The sequence below is a fragment of the Caenorhabditis remanei genome, chromosome IV (genome assembly GCF_010183535.1).
Source record: "Caenorhabditis remanei strain PX506 chromosome IV, whole genome shotgun sequence".
NCBI lineage: Eukaryota > Metazoa > Nematoda > Chromadorea > Rhabditida > Rhabditidae > Caenorhabditis > Caenorhabditis remanei.
The window spans coordinates 14,112,757-14,133,756 of NC_071331.1; the positions used below are offsets into that span (position 1 = coordinate 14,112,757).

A 21,000-nucleotide genomic window follows, 5' to 3' on the forward strand; every position below is an offset into this window, starting at 1 on the left:
TTGCGCGACAAACTTGTTTGAATAAGAGTAATTGGTTCCAAAAACTCATCGTGCAGTGTCAGAGCTATCTAGGAACTGTTATAGAAAGTTATTATATGCTCTCAAAAAGAAGACGGCGGCGGAGAGGGGTTAAAGGCGCATCCAATTTGTTCAAATGGTCTCGAAGCGAAAACAGCTTCTACTGTAGTTTTCTGAAACGTTAAGCATCCAAAAATGATAAATGATACAACTCGTGATCAATGGAAGTGATGTACACTCAGCAGCCAATTATCTGGTTGATAAAAAAACAGGAAGTTGTTGAAATACGGAAAACGAGACGAGTTGGCTAAACTTCTACGACTCGGTGATACTGTGGAACGTCATCTGGATGATAACGACGTTGTTCTGTTCAATCGTCAGCCTTCTCTTCATAAAACTTCAATTATGAGTCATCGCGCGAAGGTAATGCCGGGAAGAACATTTCGATTCAATGAGTGTGCATGTACACCATACAATGCCGATTTCGACGGAGATGAAATGAATTTGCATTTGCCACAAACATATGAAGCGAAAGGTAAACGAATTTTTCATTTTATCTTCTTATTCTACCATTTACTTTTCCAGCTGAAGCAAGTGAGCTCATGAATGTGAAGAACAACTTGATCACACCTCGTTCTGGAGAACCATTAGTTGCTGCCATTCAAGATTTCATTACTGGAGGATACTTGCTCACCCACAAAGACACTTTCCTTCCGAGAGCTGAAGTTTATCGTTTTGCTGCTGCACTCATTGACGCCTCAGCTAAAACAAAAATAAGACAAAAATAAGAATTCCACCACCAGCTATCAGAATACCAGTGGAACTTTGGACTGGAAAACAGCTCATCGAACTCATTATTCGCCCCGACAAAGGATCTCAGATCTCACTAAATCTTACTGCGAAAAATAAGTCGTATTCAGGAAATTTAGAGCTGTGCTCGAAAGATTCCTATGTTATCATTCGAAATTCGGTTCTCCTGGCTGGTGTCCTGGATAAGTCTCTTCTTGGATCTTCATCAAAAGTAAACATTTTCTATATGTTAATGAGAGATTACGGAGAAGATGCAGCAGTTGATGCAATGTGGAGATTAGCACGAATGGCTCCAGTTTTCCTTTCGAATCGAGGATTCTCCATTGGAATCGGTGATGTACGCCCCAGTGAAAGATTGCTTCAAGAGAAAGGACAACTGGTTGACACAGGTGAGTTTCCATAAATATCACTTTTGGAGCAGAGTTGAATATTCTCATTCAGGTTACGAACAATGCGCTCAATATATTCGTGAATTAGAAGAAGGAAAGCTGAAAGCTCAACCAGGTTGTACTGAAGAAGAAACTCTTGAAGCTATCATTCTTCGTGAACTTTCAACGATTCGTGATCATGCTGGACAAGTGTGTCTTCGTAATCTTAGCAAGTATAATGCACCATTGACAATGGCTGTTTGTGGTTGGAAGGGTTCTTTTATCAACATTTCTTAAATGATTGCATGTGTTGGACAACAAGCTATTTCTGGACATCAACCACCGGATGGATTCGAAGAACGATCTTGTCCGCATTTCGAGCGAAAAAAAAGACACCAGAAGCTAAAGGGTTCGTCGCGAACAGTTTCTACTCAGGACTCACTCCAACTGAATTCTTCTTCCATACAATGGGAGGACGTGAAGGTCTTGTCGATACTGCTGTGAAGACTGCCGAAACTGGATACATGCAAAGACGTCTTGTCAAGTGTTTGGAGGATCTCTGTGCATCATACGACGGCACCGTACGATCTTCTGTTGGAGATGTTATCGAATTCGTTTTCCGTTAGTAAAATAATTTTTGCTTTGCTTCAATGTATTGAGACTACTTTTAGGGAAACCTGAAGCTATTACGTTTGCAAGAGGATGCAAGATTGTTGCTCATGGAAAGACAATGATGGCAATTAGACCACCTTCAACTAGTAAATTGAGTAAAACAATGACAATGCAAATGCTCAAATACTCTCTCGGAAACGTTGTCATTAAAGGAATCTCTTCAGTCAATCGTTGTGTCATCCACGCTGACGAAAAGAAGGGAGACTTTTATTCACTTCTTGTTGAAGGAACTGATTTCCGATCTGTTCTTTCTTCTGTTGGTGTTGATCCAAGAAAAACTAATTTCAATAATGCTCTTGTGGTAGCTGAAGTTCTTGGAATTGAAGCTGCTCGGACATGCATTATCAATGAAATTATTGCGACTATGGATGCTCACGGAATCGGTTTGGATAGAAGACACGTTATGCTTCTCGCCGATGTTATGACCTATCGGTGAGAAAATGAATACTGTTGTTCAGAACGAGAAATCATCAAATTTTCAGAGGAGAAGTGCTGGGAATCACTCGAAACGGCCTTGTCAATATGAAGGATTCAGTTCTTCTTTTCGCGTCATTCGAAAAGACGATGGATCATTTGTTTGAAGCAGCCTTCTTCTCGCAGAGAGATGTGGTAAGTCTTGTAGAACAAGAATAGTATTTCTAATGGATATTCTTCCCAACAAAACTTTGCTTTTAGATTCACGGCGTCTCTGAGTGCTGCATCATTATGGGAACCCCGATGACTGTCGGTACTGGAACCTTCAAGTTGATGCAGAAGCACGAAAAGAAAGCAATACTCAAACAGAATTCGCCAATTTTTCAGCGCCCCGAGACAACTATCACCCTTTAACTTTTCATGATTTCCGATAATATTGTTTTCATCATCATCATATTAACCACTTTTGTTAAATCCAACCCCATATCCCTTTCTCTATTTTATGCTCCCCATCTCTCATACTTTGTTCAGCCGATTTGTTATTTTTTGTTGTTGTTGAAAGCACATGAAGTTATTCTACCTTTTATTGAATGACGAAGTTATCACAGTTAGAATGAAGTTTAGTTTTATATGCTTATCGGAAAGGTCTTAAAGATGTGGTAGTTGCAGGACGGCTTCGAGAACGTTTAGCAACGGATTTGGCTGATTGAGAGCGTGTTCGTTGGCGGCTCCCGTTGGCTGATCTCAGAAATTGTCTCGGAACCAAATTGCTCGGTGGAATCCACGGGATGGGCGGTGCCTCGATGAGAACACAATCCGCGAACATTTCTCTTTCGGATTCTTTCAATTGAATCCACGTTTCGTATGCTTCATTCGCCAATTCCAACCGTTTCAATTCGATTTCCTTCTTCTCTTCTTCCAACTTTTCTTTCTCTTCTTTTCTCAATTTTCTCGCCTCTTCACTCAAAAACTCTTCCTTCTTGGCTTTCCTGTAATTTCATAAATTAAGAAATATTTGAAATTAAAAGTATCTCACCATGCCAAGAAAGCTGTCTTTGCCTCTTTTATCTTCTCATTTCTCGCATCTTCTTCTGCCTTTCGTTTCTTTTCTGACTCTTGTTCCAACTTCTTTTTGATGTCTGTCACCGATTTTGATCGTTCTCGCTTCCACATTTCATAGTTCTAAATTTGAAATTTATTAACTTTAAAAAAATATATAAAATCTCAACAAAATCACCTTATCCGCTTCTTTCAATTTCTGATCTTTCGACGATTTCTCTTTTTCCAATTTCTCTTTTTCCTTCTGAAGTTTCGCTTTTTTCATCGCTTTCATTTTCTCATCGTGGCCCTGAACCCATCTCTGATATAATTTCGAGTTTTCTCGTCGTTCTTTCTGAAATTCAAAGCAGATTATTCTCAACTCTTGATTCATTCTACCTCTTCTGCCTCCTTCTGTTCTGCCATCGCTTTTTCTTTTGCTTTTTTCTCTTTTATCTCTTTTTCTTTCTTCTGTAACCATTCTTTGTGATGAGCATCCGATGTCCGATTCACCTTTGAATGACTGGAAAACATTCATGATTTCAGATAGAAAACTTCTGAAAACTCACAACATAGACATCTGCATCATATCATTCTCTTTTTTCTCATTTCCTGGTGTTCTCGGTTTCGCTTTCTGCTCGGCTACTTCACTCTTTTGTTCCTTCTTCTTTCCACTTTCTTCTCTGAATGTCTTTTTTTGGTTCTTTTTTCGGCTCTACTTCTGCTCAGAGCGTTGGCAAGACAAACAATTCTTGACCAATTGATGAATGATATGTCTTCTTTTTACTAAAATCTCAGGGAAGCAATAATACAATGTTTTAGTGGCGAGTCTTACGGGTAAAAAGGATTTTCGGAAAAATCAATATATATTCATACTGTAAACAAGTATTCTCTACATTTCTCTTTAATGGTTGTGTCATGAAATTGGAAAATTGGACATGGAACGTTCTAGAAGAACTCAAAAAATCGATATGCAATAGCATACGTAAATCGCGTTTACGACACTGACACGTCGACATCGCCATTAGTAGAAAAAATATGGAATTGAAGCTATTAAATTTCCCTTATTTGGTACTACTTGAAATTGTAAAAAATATGGATTGGTTGGAACTGTTCATGCTTTCGGTGTGCTCTTCAAAAACATTTTTTATGATTCAAAGTTTCAAATTGAATATTTATTCACTTCTGTTTTACATTGATTCTGGTTTTCTAAAAATGGTCTTCAGAACCAGTTCCATAGGTGATTCAGAACGTTCTTTGACATTTAATATACTTTCGAACGATGTCGAAAGTACATCTAAAGTGATAATAGGAGGAGTTGAAATGAAATACAGGTATGCTTACTTATTCATTGATTTAAAATAATCAGGCGATTTCATTGTTTTTTTTTTCACACATAGCTCTCCATCTTTTTTCAGAACAGAAGTAATCATTGATTACTGCGGAATAATCCAAATGGACGTCAAGATTTACGACTCTTCCGATGAAATTGTACAGAATGCACTCAATCATCATATGACAACTTTATTGAATAAACCAACGGATGTTGAACTTGAAATTACTGTAGAAATGCTGGTTTATTCAATTCCAAAAATCAGTAATCTCGAAACCACTGTTTTGAAGGGCAAAATAGTTGAAGCAGATGTCGTTGAAAAATTTCTTTCAATAAACCCAAGTCATAAAAATGTGAGAGTTCACACAGAGATTACTGGATCACTTAAGAAAAACTCTCTTCTGTTCGGAATTCAGTTCTTGCATTTGTCAGATGAAACGTTGCCAGTGAACATAATTCTGCCCTACTTTACGGGAGAACATTTGACAATCGCTACCCCGAAATGTGATAACTCTGCAATTATCGAGTTTCTCAATAGTTGGATTTCTTGTAAAAAGTATCAAAATATAAGAACTGTCATCATCCTCTCGACGAACGGTTCTCCAATGAACCCCACAGAAATACTCGGGAATTTTCGAACTTCACGGGGACCTTCGAGAAGACCATATGAGTATATGTATCCGGTGAAGTGAGCTCATTTTCCGACTTTTTAACACACATAATATCCTTATTTCATTGGACTTTTATTTGTTTCAGTGCAAGAAGAGAATCAACCGTAAGTTGGGACTGTTCCAAGTTTGTCGACATTCAAGGCCCAAGAAAGCTGGCTTCGATCGAGCTACTTCCCAGGCGTTTCACATTTTTCGTATGGAACTGAAGTTGTTGAAAATTCCATTCTCTCTGTATTATACAAGCCACAGTTTCCAAATTCTTCCCTTTTATGACCGTGATCAACTAGTGTTCCTCAGACAACGCATTTCTGTTTTTTCTTTCCTCCTCTTCTTTCTCTTTCTTCTTTCTCCTCTTCTTCTTCTTACGATCACTATTAATCTTCTTTCACATCCTTCTTCTTGCTTCTTTCTCCTCTTCGTCTGCTTTCCTTCCCCTCTTCTTCTTCTTTCTCTTCTTCCTTCTTCTTCTTTCCTCCTCTTCTTCTTCTTCTTCTTTCCTACTCTTCTTCTTCTTTCCTCCTCTCTTCTTCTTCTTTCCTCCTCTTCTCTTCTTCTTCTTTCCTACTCTTCTTCTTTTCTTCTCTCTCTTCTTCTCTCTTCTTCCTTCTCTTCTTCTCTCTCTTCTTCTTCTTTCCTCCTCTTCTTCTTCTTCTTTCCTCCTCTTCTTCTTCTTCTTTCCTACTCTTCTTCTTCTTTTTTCCTACTCTTCTTCTTCATTCTCTTTATCCTTCTCTTCTTCTTCTTTCCTCCTCTTCTTCTCTTCTTTCCTACTCTTCTTCTTCTTCTTTCCTACTCTTCTTCTTCTTCTTTCCTACTCTTCTTCTTCATTCTATTCATCCTTCTCTTCTTCTTTCTCTTCATCCTTCTCTTCTTCTTTCTCTTCATCCTTCTCTTCTTCTTTCTCTTCGTTTTCTTCTCTTTCTCTTCTCTCTCCTTTCTCTTCTTCCTTCTTTTCTTCTTTTCTTCTTCCTTCTCTTCTTCTTTCTCTTCTTTCTTCTCTTCGTCTTTCTCTTCTTCCTTCTCTTCTTCTTTCTCTTTTTCCATCTCTTCTTCTTTCTCTTCTTTCTCTTCTTTCTTCTCTTCTTCTTTCTCTTCTTCTTTCTCTTCTTCTTTCTCTTCTTCTTTCTCTTTTCTTTTCCTTCTTCTTCTCTTTCCTCTTCTTCTTTTCCACCTTCAACTTTTTCCTTTTCTTCTGCTTTTTTGTTCTTTCTTCAAATTCTCTTCGACCATTATTATTCTTAATATTGATAACCGATTGCGCTGCTCGTTCTCGCTCCCATGCAGTACTGGCCATATTAAGTGCGCCAATTGCAGTTTTTAGTTGAAAGCGGTCAATTCTGTGTGTCTCGGCCTCACTGATTGCCTCAAAATGTCAATTGTTTGCAGAGTGTATAAATCAAAAGTAGAACAAGTATACATCTCGAAAAGTAGTCCTGAAAACGGGCAACAATTGCGAGAAATAACTTTGACCTATGTTAACGAATCAGTGATTGCTTGTACAACTAAAAAATTTAAGCTTTTTCGATCTATATATTTAATGAATAATTAACATTGTGACACTATCAATGAGACACACAATTGACAATTTTCAACTAAAAACTGCAAGTGTTGCATTCTTTATGGCCAGTACTGTATATTCTGTTGTTCATAATATCAGAAGTTACACATATTTATCGTTCAAGTTGAGTTGGGTATACGACCATAATGATGTTCTAGAACCTACCTTATCCACTTCCATCATGCATGCATTTTTTGATGAATTCAATTCTTTTGTTTTTCCTTTTATAACTTGTAATCTTCGCCCCTGGTCAAAATTAAAAATCTCATTTTGACTTTATCTCAATGTAACGTGTCAGTGACTTGCTCCTTCGTTTGAATAAATAAATAAAATAGTTTTTCTTTTCAAATCTTGCCCTATTTGTTTGTTTCATTTCTTGATCATGTGCTTGAAGCCATTGTTAACACAAGTTTTATGGGTATTCATAATTATTACTTCTGCCGTTCTTTACTGTATATTCTCTGGTCTTTATTAAGAATGCAGCTATTTCATCCGTTGCTTGTTGCTCTGCAATAGATTTTTCTCTGCGAAAATACCAAAACATCCTATTCACAACATAAAAATAGCAATTTATTAGTAACCCACATAAAGGATGTTCTGCAGAATTTGGGTGGTAAGTCTTTTCAGATCTTTCACAATCCCGAGCTGTTACTTTCTAGAACTGTGACCCTTTCCTGCACTGCCACCGATCGGAACTGTGGCTGCTCAGAATTGTTCTGAATCAAAAAAAAACGTGAGAAAAATTGAGAGATTTCGCTTGCTTATTTAGTTCATTTCATCCCGTAAATATAAGTTCTACTGATTGTGAGAAAAATGGAATTCAAGCTTTTTCCTTAAAGAAGAGATGATTAATTTTCGAGAAAAGTTTCTCGGATCCTGGCAAGAAAGAACAAAATTCGCCACAACTCCAAAAATGTCATCTTACCTTGTTGCCTTCGCAGTTGGAGAACTCGAGTACATTAGTACAAAAACCAATAGTGGAGTTGAGATGCGTGTGTACACTGTTCCTGGCAAAAAAGAACAAGGACAGTACAGTTTGGATCTCTCCGCCAAGTAACTTAATAGTTTCCGAATATATAGTATAATTACTTTTCTAGGTGCATTGACTGGTACAATGAGTGGTTCGATATCCCATATCCTCTCCCTAAGTGTGACCTTATCGCGATTCCCGACTTCTCTATGGGAGCAATGGAGAACTGGGGTCTTGTCACTTATCGTGAGATCGCACTTCTTGTTGATCCGGGAGTTACATCTACTCGCCAGAAATCCCGAGTTGCTCTTGTGGTTGCCCACGAATTAGCACATCTGTGGTTTGGTAACCTAGTGACCATGGTATGATTCTTTATGATTATGATAATTTAAAGTTCATTGTTGAATTGCAGAAATGGTGGACTGATCTCTGGTTGAAGGAAGGATTTGCTTCATTCATGGAATACATGTTTGTTGGAGCTAACTGTTCAGAGTTCAAAATCTGGCTTCACTTCCTGAACGATGAATTGGCTTCTGGAATGGGTTTAGATGGGCTCAGAAATTCGCATCCAATCGAAGTGGAGATCGATAATCCAAATGAGCTTGATGAGATTTATGATTCTATCACCTATGCTAAATCGAATTCCGTGAACCGTATGCTCTGTTATTATCTATCAGAGCCAGTTTTCCAGAAAGGACTTCGCATTTACTTGAAGAAATTCCAGTATTCTAATGCCGTCACTCAAGATTTATGGTCTGCTCTCAGTGAGGCTTCTGGACAAAATGTCAATGAACTCATGTCGGGATGGACGCAGCAGATGGGATTTCCAGTTTTGAACGTTACGCAACGACAGGATGGAAATAATCGTGTTCTGACAGTTGAACAACGGAGATTCATCTCGGACGGAGGCGAGGACCCGAAGAACAGTCTCTGGCAAGTGCCGATTACAGTTTCTGTTGGCAGTGCTCCAAGTGATGTTAAGGCGAGATTCCTGTTGAAGGAGAAACAACAGGAGTTCGTCGTCGAGGGAGTGGCTCCAGGCGAATGGGTCAAATTGAACTCTGGAACAACCGGATTTTATCGCGTCGAGTATTCTGACGAAATGCTCACCTCGATGCTCCCTGATATCGCTTCACGAAAAATGCCTGTACTTGATCGTTTTGGACTAATCAATGATTTGTCTGCTCTTCTGAATACAGGACGGGTCTCGATTGCACAATTCGTTCAAGTTGCTGCCTCCTCTGCCAATGAGGATGAGTACGTTGTGTGGGGAGCTATCGACGAAGGAATGAGTAAGCTTTTGGCTTGCTCCCGCGAAATGTCGGAGGAAACTCTGAAAAGGTTAGTATTAAAAAAAAACGATTTCTTTCCACCCGAACAACGATGATTTTTCAGAGCCAAACAACTCATTGTCAAAATGTTCGAAAAAACTGGTGCCGATCTTGGATTTGCCGAACAGTCCGGCGAGGACACGCAAAAGATGATGCTCCGCGCCCTCGTTCAAGCCCGCCTAGCTCGCGCCGGTCATCAGCCAACTATCGATAAATTCAACCAAATGTTCACGGACTTCCTCGAGAAAGGAACCCCCATTCATCCAGATATTCGTCTTGCGACTTTCGGAGTCGTTGCAAGATCGACTGGCAAAGAAGGATTTGACAAGTTGATGAACCTCCGTGAAACTACCACCTTCCAGGAAATCGAGAGACAAGCAATGATTGCTATGTCGCAGACTCCAGAGCAACCACTGCTAGCACAACTTTTCGAATACGGATTTGAGAAAAACAAAGTCCGTCCACAAGATCAACTTTACCTTTTCCTCGGAACTGGATCTACCCATATGGGACAGCAATATGCCTGGCAATATTTCTGTGAACATATCAAAGAATTCTTGGAAAAGTATGGAGGAGACCCCCTTAAATACATTCTCAGCAACATTTTCAGGAAAAGTACAATTGTTGTCCGAAACATGGCGCGGATTACTGTAAACAATCTCGATTGTTTTTATTTGGACAGTTAGCTCCGACAAACATGTATTCCATGAATGAAGCAAATCCTTCCTTTAACCAAAGGTCAGTCCACCATTTCTGAAATTCAACAATGAATTTTAAATTATCATAATTTGAATCATACCATGGTCACTAGGTTACCAAACCACAGATGTGCTAATTCGTGGGCAACCACAAGAGCAACTCGGGATTTCTGGCGAGTAGATGTAACTCCCGGATCAACAAGAAGTGCGATCTCACGATAAGTGACAAGACCCCAGTTCTCCATTGCTCCCATAGAGAAGTCGGGAATCGCGATAAGGTCACACTTAGGGAGAGGATATGGGATATCGAACCACTCATTGTACCAGTCAATGCACCTAGAAAAGTAATTATACTATATATTCGGAAACTATTAAGTTACTTGGCGGAGAGATCCAAACTGTACTGTCCTTGTTCTTTCTTGCCAGGAACAGTGTACACACGCATCTCAACTCCACTATTGGTTTTTGTACTAATGTACTCGAGTTCTCCAACTGCGAAGGCAACAAGGTAAGATGACATTTTTGGAGTTGTGGCGAATTTTGTTCTTTCTTGCCAGGATCCGAGAAACTTTTCTCGAAAATTAATAATACCTCTGTCTCGATGTAACCTGTAACCCCGCTGACTAGGGAATGGTCTAAACTGACCGTGGAGTTCAGAAACGAGACCTAGCATAATCGATAGAAATTTTAATGGGAAATCAGTTTTCAAAAATTGCTGATTAATCACCACTGGACCACGGATCGCTGGCCGAGAGGGATGTTCGGGTGCCGTGATATTTGGGGCGAAACACAGCTAAATTTGGGTGAAAAATCGAGTAAATCACATGTATTAAGTTTGTATTTTCAGACCAGAAGATCTGGATTCTGGAGGCCATTCAGCAATTTTTGAAAACTGATTTCCCATTAAAATTTCTATCGATTGTGCTAGGTCTCGTTTCTGAACTCCACGGTAAGTTTAGACCATTCCCTAGTGAGAAACATACTTTAAAATATGTATTATAACGGCTCTTTTTTGTACCCAGCTGTTGAGATAGGTGTTGAAAAATTGACAGTGTGAACTTAGCAAAGCGCACTTAAGTGCTCTTTTTACTGCTTCTACACATGTTTTTTTGCGTTATGAGTATTTATTTTCTCTTGAAAAAAAGAACAGTAATGAGCTCCCGAAGGCAAGCAGTGAAGCTAAAAACGATTAAATGGTAGATTGAAAATCAGATATTATCGGTTCATTAAGCCGTGTCGGATGATGTTTACATCATCTAAATGTTCAAAATGGTCTCGTAGTTGAGAAAAGTGAAAAACCTTAACTTCCTGTTGAAAGTGTTGCGAGATCAGTTTGAAAACTTAGATGCGCCTTTACATCATCCGACACGGTTTCGTGAACCTATAACAAAACCAGTGACAAATAAATAGAAGGACAATGATTTAAAACGAATTAGAAGTGGATTTGTTTGAGAAGATTTTCGATGATTGAGCGGTTAGCCTCCAAGAGACGAGCGTTGAGGCGAATTGCTTCGACCGTCTGAAAAATGCAAATAATTATCAAAATTAGAAATATTGTTTGTATACCTGTCCAATTGGCCTAGCCAAAGTTTTTCTGTCCGTATCGGTAAGATCTTTGCAGTTACAGAAGAAATTTTGGAACTCCACAGCTCGATGTTCACTACCGAAACTTTCACCGGCAAACTTGAGACAACGCTGGAATAGACTCGAATTGGCTCCTCCATACTTTTCCAAGAATTCTTTGATATGTTCACAGAAATATTGCCAGGCATATTGCTGTCCCATATGGGTAGATCCAGTTCCGAGGAAAAGGTAAAGTTGATCTTGTGGACGGACTTTGTTTTTCTCAAATCCGTATTCGAAAAGTTGTGCTAGCAGTGGTTGCTCTGGAGTCTGCGACATAGCAATCATTGCTTGTCTCTCGATTTCCTGGAAGGTGGTAGTTTCACGGAGGTTCATCAACTTGTCAAATCCTTCTTTGCCAGTCGATCTTGCAACGACTCCGAAAGTCGCAAGACGAATATCTGGATGAATGGGGGTTCCTTTCTCGAGGAAGTCCGTGAACATTTGGTTGAATTTATCGATAGTTGGCTGATGACCGGCGCGAGCTAGGCGGGCTTGAACGAGGGCGCGGAGCATCATCTTTTGCGTGTCCTCGCCGGACTGTTCGGCAAATCCAAGATCGGCACCAGTTTTTTCGAACATTTTGACAATGAGTTGTTTGGCTCTGAAAAATCATCGTTGTTCGGGTGGAAAGAAATCGTTTTTTTTTAATACTAACCTTTTCAGAGTTTCCTCCGACATTTCGCGGGAGCAAGCCAAAAGCTTACTCATTCCTTCGTCGATAGCTCCCCACACAACGTACTCATCCTCATTGGCAGAGGAGGCAGCAACTTGAACGAATTGTGCAATCGAGACCCGTCCTGTATTCAGAAGAGCAGACAAATCATTGATTAGTCCAAAACGATCAAGTACAGGCATTTTTCGTGAAGCGATATCAGGGAGCATCGAGGTGAGCATTTCGTCAGAATACTCGACGCGATAAAATCCGGTTGTTCCAGAGTTCAATTTGACCCATTCGCCTGGAGCCACTCCCTCGACGACGAACTCCTGTTGTTTCTCCTTCAACAGGAATCTCGCCTTAACATCACTTGGAGCACTGCCAACAGAAACTGTAATCGGCACTTGCCAGAGACTGTTCTTCGGGTCCTCGCCTCCGTCCGAGATGAATCTCCGTTGTTCAACTGTCAGAACACGATTATTTCCATCCTGTCGTTGCGTAACGTTCAAAACTGGAAATCCCATCTGCTGCGTCCATCCCGACATGAGTTCATTGACATTTTGTCCAGAAGCCTCACTGAGAGCAGACCATAAATCTTGAGTGACGGCATTAGAATACTGGAATTTCTTCAAGTAAATGCGAAGTCCTTTCTGGAAAACTGGCTCTGATAGATAATAACAGAGCATACGGTTCACGGAATTCGATTTAGCATAGGTGATAGAATCATAAATCTCATCAAGCTCATTTGGATTATCGATCTCCACTTCGATTGGATGCGAATTTCTGAGCCCATCTAAACCCATTCCAGAAGCCAATTCATCGTTCAGGAAGTGAAGCCAGATTTTGAACTCTGAACAGTTAGCTCCAACAAACATGTATTCCATGAATGAAGCAAATCCTTCCTTCAACCAGAGATCAGTCCACCATTTCTGCAATTCAACAATGAACTTTAAATTATCATAATCATAAAGAATCATACCATGGTCACTAGGTTACCAAACCACAGATGTGCTAATTCGTGGGCAACCACAAGAGCAACTCGGGATTTCTGGCGAGTAGATGTAACTCCCGGATCAACAAGAAGTGCGATCTCACGATAAGTGACAAGACCCCAGTTCTCCATTGCTCCCATAGAGAAGTCGGGAATCGCGATAAGGTCACACTTAGGGAGAGGATATGGGATATCGAACCACTCATTGTACCAGTCAATGCACCTAGAAAAGTAATTATACTATATATTCGGAAACTATTAAGTTACTTGGCGGAGAGATCCAAACTGTACTGTCCTTGTTCTTTTTTGCCAGGAACAGTGTACACACGCATCTCAACTCCACTATTGGTTTTTGTACTAATGTACTCGAGTTCTCCAACTGCGAAGGCAACAAGGTAAGATGACATTTTTGGAGTTGTGGCGAATTTTACAACTTTCCGTTTCCCATCAGTACTTGGCGTTTCCGAGATTACGTTCATATTGGAAAGAGCGGTGAGATGACTGTCTACCTCGAGCGTCACATCGAACGTTGCCTTGTAGATGGGCTCATCAAAACACGGGAACGCTAAGCGAGCATATGTTGACTCGAACTGAGTGGATGCAAGGAACTTTTCAGATCCATCCTTGTCCTTGTATTGACTACGATAGAATCCGCGCATCTTGTCGTTGAGCTCTCCAATGAACTTGAAAACCAGCTGAACTTTCTGTGGCTGGAGGACAGATGGAAGCTTGATACTTAAGATATTAAGCTTATCATCGTATGTTGTATCCAACTTTTTCGCTGCGTCTCCCGGGTTGGTAATGAGTGATACAGATTGGATCAACAGACTCTGCGCGTGAACTTTGAGAACATCTGTTGCTTCCTTGATAGTGACGTCCACAGTAGAGAGTCCCTCGAAGGAGAATCTAAAAAAGGTTTAAATACAAAAATCAGAGTCACACAAATATAATCTTGGACCTATTCACAAATAATAACTTGTTATATTTAAAAAACGAATATTTAATATCACAAGTTGTTGTTCAATAGCCCAAGTTATTGTTCGTGAATAGGTCCATTGCGACTGGTACACTTTAATACTCACTGGTTGAGACATGGTGACAAACGAACATCGTAGTGGGTAGGTTCGGCGTTAGTTGGTAGTCGCTCGAATTTGAATGCAGGTGCAGGATTTCCGCAAGTCGCCATTCTGAAAGGAAACTTTTATTTTTAATACAAAGTATTTACTGTAGAAGAATCGGAAAGTACGGATAAACAAATGTCATCGGATGCGTTATCACAGTTACACAGGAAAGAAAAGAGTAGGAATGCGGGAATGGCTAGTAGGAATTCGGGAATTCGGCATAAACGGTAGTAGAGAAAAAAATTAAGTGGCAACAGCATCATGTTCCTTGACATCGTCTTGAGAAACTTTGGATGTAGAAGATTTCTCTTGCTCAAAAATGTCAAGTGATTCAGGAGTAAATGCGTATGGAAGCAAGTCACGGGTAGATGTAGTAAGGATTTTAGAGTTCGATGCAGTTCCAACGACGACCTGCAAAATTTTCAGTCAGAAAAGCGCGTTTGAAGATTAGTCCTCACTTTGAAATCACCAAATTCGACTAAAAATTGACGACAAAGTCCACATGGAGAGGCCGGTTCACTAAGCCCAGTGACCACAGCGATGGCGCGGAATTTATTATGCCCTTGCGACACTGCAGATACAATGGCACTGCGCTCGGCACAGATGGTACCTCCATATGAGGCGTTTTCCACATTGCAGCCTCAAGAAAGTTAAAATTCATTTTCATTCTCTGCAACTTCATATGACATGAAGTTTAGTTATAATTACCAAGAATGGTTTCCCCAGATTCAGTCAGAAGCGCAGCACCGACTGGAAACTTGCTATATGGGCAATGAGCACGTTTCATTGCGTTTCTGGCCAAATGAACAAGCTCTACGTCGGAAATATCTTGAGGTAGGGTCGAGGCAGCCATCTGCAGCAGAAAAATAACAGAGTGCAACAAGCAAGGTCATTTCACACATATTCAATAAGGGCTATCAGAAATGAACCAAAAAGTGAAAAATGGGGGAAAAAATAGTGGAACAAAGTGTTAGGATGATCCGGCGACGATCGATGATATTTTGATCAAAATGACGTGTAAAATTTGGCGGACCCGCGAAGGTGCGGTGTTTGCGTACTTTGCGTACTTTCGGATGCACCGTAGTATCAGTTTCAAAACAACAAGTTGCCTTTTAATTTTTAAACATTTGTTTTCCAAACAAATGCCGAAAGTTGCTGGAAAGAAGTTTGTCTTAATTAGTATCGACGATGAAGGAGAGGCGAAGCAAAACGTTCGAAAGCTTCGTCGATACTTGGTATGTTTTTTCTTCAGAGTAAACCTCAATTATAATTATACAATTTTTCTAGGTCAATCATAAACTGAAACATGTCTTCTCGTCGGATCCAGATGAAATAAAAGAGTTCTTAGAAATGTTAAACAAAAACACGCTTGTTCTTGAAGAAAATTTTGATTTGCAAGAAGAGGCGGATCAACTTCTTGAGGAAAACCAACTTGTCATGAAAACGTCATCAAATCAAGAAATACTGGAAAAATGGGCGGTAAGTTGGAACGATGATAATAAGAACACAACTTCTAGAAACGGCAATCACTAAAGTTTTTGCAGCGTGGGACGTTTTCTGAAGATTCCGACGCGATACAACTCTTGTTCGGTAGCTCTCTTGCCGTTGATCAAGAAAAATCGGCAGAAGAAAATCACCAAGAGCCCGAGGAAGATGAAAATACGATCGGTAAGAAATCACGAACTCTATCGGCTAGATTATATTAACACAGCTATACCACCATTGTTCACAGTCCCTTCGCTTGAATTGGAAACTTTTAATGAAACTTCGATAATTGAAAATGGAAAAGAAGAGAACAAAGAAGAGGATATTTCTAATTGTTTGGTAAGCGATGAGTGTTAGATTTTCTAAATTACACAATTAAGGTTTGCTGCAATCAAGTTGAAGTAGGTCGCAACCGGAATACCAAAATCAGAAGACAAGCGCAACATGTAATAGATTGTCATATACAGGAAGAATTCCGAGGTGTTGAAATTTCAAAGCGTTATCAGTGTTTACAATGCTTCAAAACGCTTCCTGTGTCGAAATCACCATGCGAACACATTTCTGACCAACACGTTAAGAATGAAACGGAAGTTGAGTTTCGAGACTTATGGTATGGATTGCTCTAGCAATGAAATTCCAAGATTCAGTATATTTTCAGGTGTAAAGAACAGCTTTCTGCTTTCAACCTTTCACTAGCGAAGTGCTTCGGTCGACAGCTTCCAGTACCTCGAAGTCGTAGAATCCGAAATGAACATCCAGAAGCTCCCAACTCTCTAACTCCGAAAGCATCCTATCGGATTGTACAAGGAGATGAAGTTGTCCAAATCGATACAGTGTTTGAAAAATCGCATACAATCGTAAGTATTCAAAATATTTCAGAAGATCCACATGTCTACTTAGTATCAAGATATTAAGGGGTACTGTAGCCAGGGTTCTAGAAAGGAAAACGGCGAACTGCATCACAGCATGCATTGAAACTGACCATGGAAAGTTTCAGATTGTCATGTTAAAAAATAATCAGACGTTTCGTGGAAATTGCAACAAACTGGTGTGAAAAAATTATGAGAACAACAGACACATAGACACAAATACAATTGAATGACGTTAGAAACCACCCTTTCTTCTGATAAGAAAGAGATAGTCAGAGGTGGACACTTCGGGATACTATTGTCATCATACATACACACCAGAAAACATAGACATAAAAAAGAGGGCGCAGAACTGACCCGTGTTCGGCGCTAGCTGTCCGATGGAGCAGGTTTGCTGAAGAGTGGAAAGGACGGCGCAGACCCACCAAAGCAAGGCGCCGGATAGCCGGAACATTGCGCAGAGAGAGTTGACGAGAGTTGTTTATAAGTCGGCTGGAGACTGCAAAGAATATAAAGGTGACAAACAAAGTTGTTTGGCATCATCAGTTGTATGAGTCTACGAGGAGACCCTAGATCATCGAAAGTTAATTCTATATCACAGAGGTTCGAAGCGTGTAATAAACAGGTGTCACAATTCCACACGTTAAGGTAACGCAGATCTAATGTAATACTGCTAGTTAAGATATACACTATTGGAATTTATCAAAAGTTTGATACATTCTAAACATTTTATGTACTTGTCAAGTGATCGAATTACTTTACTTATCAGTTCTCAGTTCTCATTTCTACGACTGCATAGTATCAGCTATATTATTTCATTCATCTGCAAGTTCTCTTATCATCTCACATGATCAAACGCTGCTAGCCTTGCAGTTTTCTCAATAGGCTCAACGTGTGAAACTATAGAAAACTTTTGAAATACAGAAAGAACAACTCACCTTTGTAATAACGTGGAATCTGACGAATTGCAAGTCTTCCCAACATCATTCTGAAAGTTATGTTGTATATTGAGACTATAATTAGAATGTACGAATAACTAAAAGCAAAACATTTTCAGGTCAATAAATCTCCGGATAATAAAGATCTAGCAGGACCATCCACTTCTCTGGTTCCAGAATTAGAGTATCTGACAGACGAAGAAGAAATACACCTATACGAGCTAGACTCTGAAGACTACGATGCTAGTATGCGAGATATTGAAGATCCAACTGAGAGTAAGCTTTTTTTCCTATTATACGTTTTTCGCCCCTTTATGCTTAATCTACTTTTATGAATTTTCAGAAATCAACGCGGATAGCCCATTGAGCAACGTCAATCAACAGTAACTATTCTAGGTCTCTTTTATCGATGAGTTTTGTGCACTCATAATTTTATTGTTTCCTTTTAATTTTGTTCCTTTCCTTTTGTTTTGCATTCATAATTACACCTGTTTCTCAGCGAAAAATACAAATTTGCGACTGCTGAACACGATAGATAATTGCAGAAAAAAAACATGATTACTGTCGAAATTTCATCAATAATTTAAATTATTCGAACAGGAATATACACAACATACAAATACCCAAAAAATTTAAGGCAACTCGGGACACAATCGTAAAAAAGAGAAATTTGGAAGAAAAATAAATATGAAAGCAAGCCTATCGAGATAGAAAGAAAGATTTTCTAGAAAGTTACTCGTCATGTGGAACGGGAACAACTTCGGTGGATGGTGTTGGATGTCCACCAACTCCAAAGAAGCGGAAGGCTGCAAGAGTGAGCTCAAGTCCGAAGAAACAGGCCGCGTTAGCTGGGAATGCACGAAGCATTACTGGCCAGAATCCCTGAAAAATTTCAGTGCAAACGTATTGAAAAAAGTGAGAATAAGTCTAGAAGAAAAGACAATAAACTCTAAATAGAATATGTTACCTTGAAAAGTGCTCTGGGTCCTTCCTCGCGGAGAACCTCACGAAGTACTCCACGGACGCCATCTGGATACTTTCCTTCTGGGGCTGTTTGAAGACGTGATTTCAATACATCAGCTGGAATACAGACACTCCAATTGGCAATACCCGCGAGTCCTCCAGCCAACAATGTCGCTCCTGGAGACAATGTTCGTTGAGCCCCTTCTCCTGAGAACTTCTTCTTCAGATACTCATAGACTGATAAATAAGCAGCTGAAGCCGGAATATCTCTGAGCAAAGTGGCTCCAGTTCCTCTATAGATCGAGGCGATTCCTCCTTGTTTGTAAAGCTTCTTAACAACATCAAGTGGACCATCATAATGGACACCGGATGGAGCAGATCCGGCTTGTTGAACTTGAAGAAGACACTTGATTCTTTCTCCAGGAACCATGACAATCGTGGTGAAAACTCCAGCTAATGCTCCGGCGTTAGCATTTTGAATGAATGTCATTTCTTGATCTGAAACCGATAACCGTTCAGGACCTTGAAGCATAAACGATTTGATTTCACTTACTGGGATCGGTCTGTTGCAGATACTTTCCAACTGCGCATCCACCAAAGAAGACGGCGAAAAGTGGAGAAACTCCGACTAATGGAGCAGCCATTCCTTTGTACAACGCGAAAAATCCTTCTTTGGCGACTGTTCGTTTTGCACAATCAAGAGCTCCAGTAAATTGTGGTTTCTCTCCTGGTTTCGGACGGGCCATTGTTTGAATTCGCACCTTGACAGTGTCGAACGGATGTCCAACTATGACAGTGCATGATCCACCGACACCACCAGCAATGAAGTTCAGCAAAACGTCAGACATACTGAAAACACGATATTTGGAAAAACAAAAGCAATAAGTGTATTTTAAGAAAGAATTAGTAGTGAGAGCTTCAGCTAGTTTATAAAATGTTTAGATTTTGAAAAAAGAGCTGCTGTTGCGTGGTTGATAGTTGAAGGAAAACCAGTTTCTCGAACTGATAAAGATGCACTTTGAAAAGTTTTCATGAACAGGAAAAATCAACAAGATATTAAAAATTTAACTTTTTGTTCAACTTGTTGTTTTGGGGTACTGTTAACCCAACGATAAAAAGATATCGCATCTCTATTACAAGATATATTGATTAACGGTATCAATTACTTATTTTCATGAAAATGGCAAGAAAATGCGGAAAATAAGGAAACAGAAAATGTTTATGTGTCCGACGACACCGGTGCTTTGAGGGTACGCCACAAATAACAGCCAATGAACACAATGAGAGACCACGCTGCTAGTGGACTACTCCGAGAAGAAGATAAGGAAGAACGATTGAAAATAGTATTTGAACGTGAGAGGAGCAGACATCACTCGTCACACAGTTTCCTGCACTTTGCACCCTGTTATTTAGAAGTAGACTACACCGTGGCTAACCCGTAGTCCGGATTAAAATATGGATATTAAGGCAGATCAATCAAAGTATTGCGTTTAGCTATATAGACTTGAAGATACATAACATTTTAGAGCACATTGATTTCTTCCAGATAAATATATTTATTTGTGAACGGTTAGTATTATGCAAGACATCACAGAATCACTGAAAATAGGAATAGAGAATGATCGCTTGGTTACTGATAGTAATTCAGATGTCATATTAGAGTTTCTCTTTTACTTCTTGCGAGAGAACTTGCTCGTAAGTTGGTGGCGGTGGTAGATTTCCTGAAGAGGAAGTGGGCGGAGCTGGTGGTGGAGCAGAAGATGGACCTGGCATTGATCCAGTGTACGGTGGTACGCACGATGTAGCTGGACCGGCACCGTGCTGCAAAATCACTGTTTATGTTGAAAATAATCAGTAGAGTGAAAACTGTACCGAGTAGAAGTAATAAGATCCTGGAGCAGGTGGGATGTTCCTGTCAGGAACACGATTCGAGAAATCAGGTCCATCGAGAAATCCTTCGCAGAAGTTATCATATGCTCCAGGCAAATCACTGCGAGCGAAAGCAACTGTGGTAGCATTTGGCGCTGACTGAAGCTGATGACCGGCAGAAGTGAAGTAGAACTGCTCGTTTTGTTGAACAAAGGTTCCTTGTGGATAAGTTGTTGTCATTGGATAATGAGCTACTTGTGGTGGTGGAACGGCCTGAAAATTGATAATAACCTTTTATTCATATGAATAAGAATAACAACGTACCGCCTGTTTTGGATAACTGGGTGCTTCGTTCGACTTGTCCTTTTTATCATTCTTCTTGCTACCAAAAAGCGGCATTTCTCTCGTTTGAAAGAGCAACCTCGTGAGAAACTATTTGCGATCGATGAAGGCACGAGCGCTTGAGACAGCTGATGAAAATGCCTAGCAACGGGGTAGAAACTCACGCAGTGATCAGGTTTCAGTGCAGGGGCTAATCATAAACGCACTCGACAACTCACTCTCACTCAATTTCTAGAGCTAGAATCCAGCCAGCCAAAATG

General features: G+C 39.9%; 9 protein-coding genes across 9 annotated transcripts; 4 read left to right on the top strand and 5 right to left on the bottom strand.

Moving 5' to 3' along the window:
* Positions 1 to 423: 423 nt before the first annotated feature.
* Positions 424 to 2,696, top strand: GCK72_013964 (uncharacterized protein; the record flags this gene model as incomplete). Its single annotated transcript, XM_053730081.1, has 8 exons — positions 424 to 553; positions 604 to 743; positions 797 to 1,217; positions 1,270 to 1,461; positions 1,632 to 1,817; positions 1,868 to 2,300; positions 2,351 to 2,477; positions 2,544 to 2,696. The coding sequence occupies 8 exons, from the start codon at positions 424 to 426 to the stop codon at positions 2,694 to 2,696; spliced, it is 1,782 nt and encodes a 593-aa protein (XP_053584853.1).
* Positions 2,697 to 2,916: 220 nt separating this feature from the next.
* GCK72_013965 (uncharacterized protein) lies at positions 2,917 to 10,401 on the bottom strand (the record flags this gene model as incomplete). The annotated part of the gene is made up of 11 exons (XM_053730082.1): positions 2,917 to 3,271; positions 3,319 to 3,464; positions 3,520 to 3,675; positions 3,720 to 3,843; positions 3,890 to 4,003; positions 6,118 to 6,495; positions 7,808 to 7,889; positions 8,696 to 8,913; positions 9,833 to 9,936; positions 9,983 to 10,217; positions 10,262 to 10,401. The coding sequence occupies 11 exons, from the start codon at positions 10,399 to 10,401 to the stop codon at positions 2,917 to 2,919; spliced, it is 2,052 nt and encodes a 683-aa protein (XP_053584854.1).
* GCK72_013966 (uncharacterized protein) lies at positions 4,776 to 5,345 on the top strand (the record flags this gene model as incomplete). Its single annotated transcript, XM_053730083.1, has 1 exon — positions 4,776 to 5,345. The coding sequence occupies one exon, from the start codon at positions 4,776 to 4,778 to the stop codon at positions 5,343 to 5,345; it is 570 nt and encodes a 189-aa protein (XP_053584855.1).
* GCK72_013967 (uncharacterized protein) lies at positions 7,796 to 9,869 on the top strand (the record flags this gene model as incomplete). The annotated part of the gene is made up of 5 exons (XM_053730084.1): positions 7,796 to 7,935; positions 7,980 to 8,214; positions 8,265 to 9,193; positions 9,248 to 9,748; positions 9,794 to 9,869. 5 exons carry the CDS (start codon positions 7,796 to 7,798, stop codon positions 9,867 to 9,869), a joined length of 1,881 nt encoding a protein of 626 aa, XP_053584856.1.
* A 912-nt stretch (positions 10,402 to 11,313) lies between the features above and the next one.
* On the bottom strand, positions 11,314 to 14,339 carry GCK72_013968 (uncharacterized protein; the record flags this gene model as incomplete). The annotated part of the gene is made up of 6 exons (XM_053730085.1): positions 11,314 to 11,400; positions 11,448 to 12,108; positions 12,163 to 13,091; positions 13,142 to 13,376; positions 13,421 to 14,059; positions 14,236 to 14,339. The coding sequence occupies 6 exons, from the start codon at positions 14,337 to 14,339 to the stop codon at positions 11,314 to 11,316; spliced, it is 2,655 nt and encodes an 884-aa protein (XP_053584857.1).
* Positions 14,340 to 14,517: 178 nt separating this feature from the next.
* GCK72_013969 (uncharacterized protein) lies at positions 14,518 to 15,127 on the bottom strand (the record flags this gene model as incomplete). Its single annotated transcript, XM_003107851.2, has 3 exons — positions 14,518 to 14,685; positions 14,733 to 14,914; positions 14,983 to 15,127. 3 exons carry the CDS (start codon positions 15,125 to 15,127, stop codon positions 14,518 to 14,520), a joined length of 495 nt encoding a protein of 164 aa, XP_003107899.1.
* Positions 15,128 to 15,416: 289 nt separating this feature from the next.
* Positions 15,417 to 17,953, top strand: GCK72_013970 (uncharacterized protein; the record flags this gene model as incomplete). The annotated part of the gene is made up of 8 exons (XM_053730086.1): positions 15,417 to 15,509; positions 15,562 to 15,753; positions 15,819 to 15,942; positions 15,986 to 16,098; positions 16,227 to 16,369; positions 16,418 to 16,616; positions 17,686 to 17,842; positions 17,910 to 17,953. The coding sequence occupies 8 exons, from the start codon at positions 15,417 to 15,419 to the stop codon at positions 17,951 to 17,953; spliced, it is 1,065 nt and encodes a 354-aa protein (XP_053584858.1).
* A 345-nt stretch (positions 17,954 to 18,298) lies between these two features.
* GCK72_013971 (uncharacterized protein) lies at positions 18,299 to 19,377 on the bottom strand (the record flags this gene model as incomplete). The annotated part of the gene is made up of 3 exons (XM_053730087.1): positions 18,299 to 18,448; positions 18,534 to 19,027; positions 19,083 to 19,377. The coding sequence occupies 3 exons, from the start codon at positions 19,375 to 19,377 to the stop codon at positions 18,299 to 18,301; spliced, it is 939 nt and encodes a 312-aa protein (XP_053584859.1).
* Positions 19,378 to 20,185: 808 nt separating this feature from the next.
* On the bottom strand, positions 20,186 to 20,797 carry GCK72_013972 (uncharacterized protein; the record flags this gene model as incomplete). Its single annotated transcript, XM_003107650.2, has 3 exons — positions 20,186 to 20,350; positions 20,402 to 20,671; positions 20,723 to 20,797. 3 exons carry the CDS (start codon positions 20,795 to 20,797, stop codon positions 20,186 to 20,188), a joined length of 510 nt encoding a protein of 169 aa, XP_003107698.1.
* Between the last annotated feature and the right edge of the window lie 203 nt (positions 20,798 to 21,000).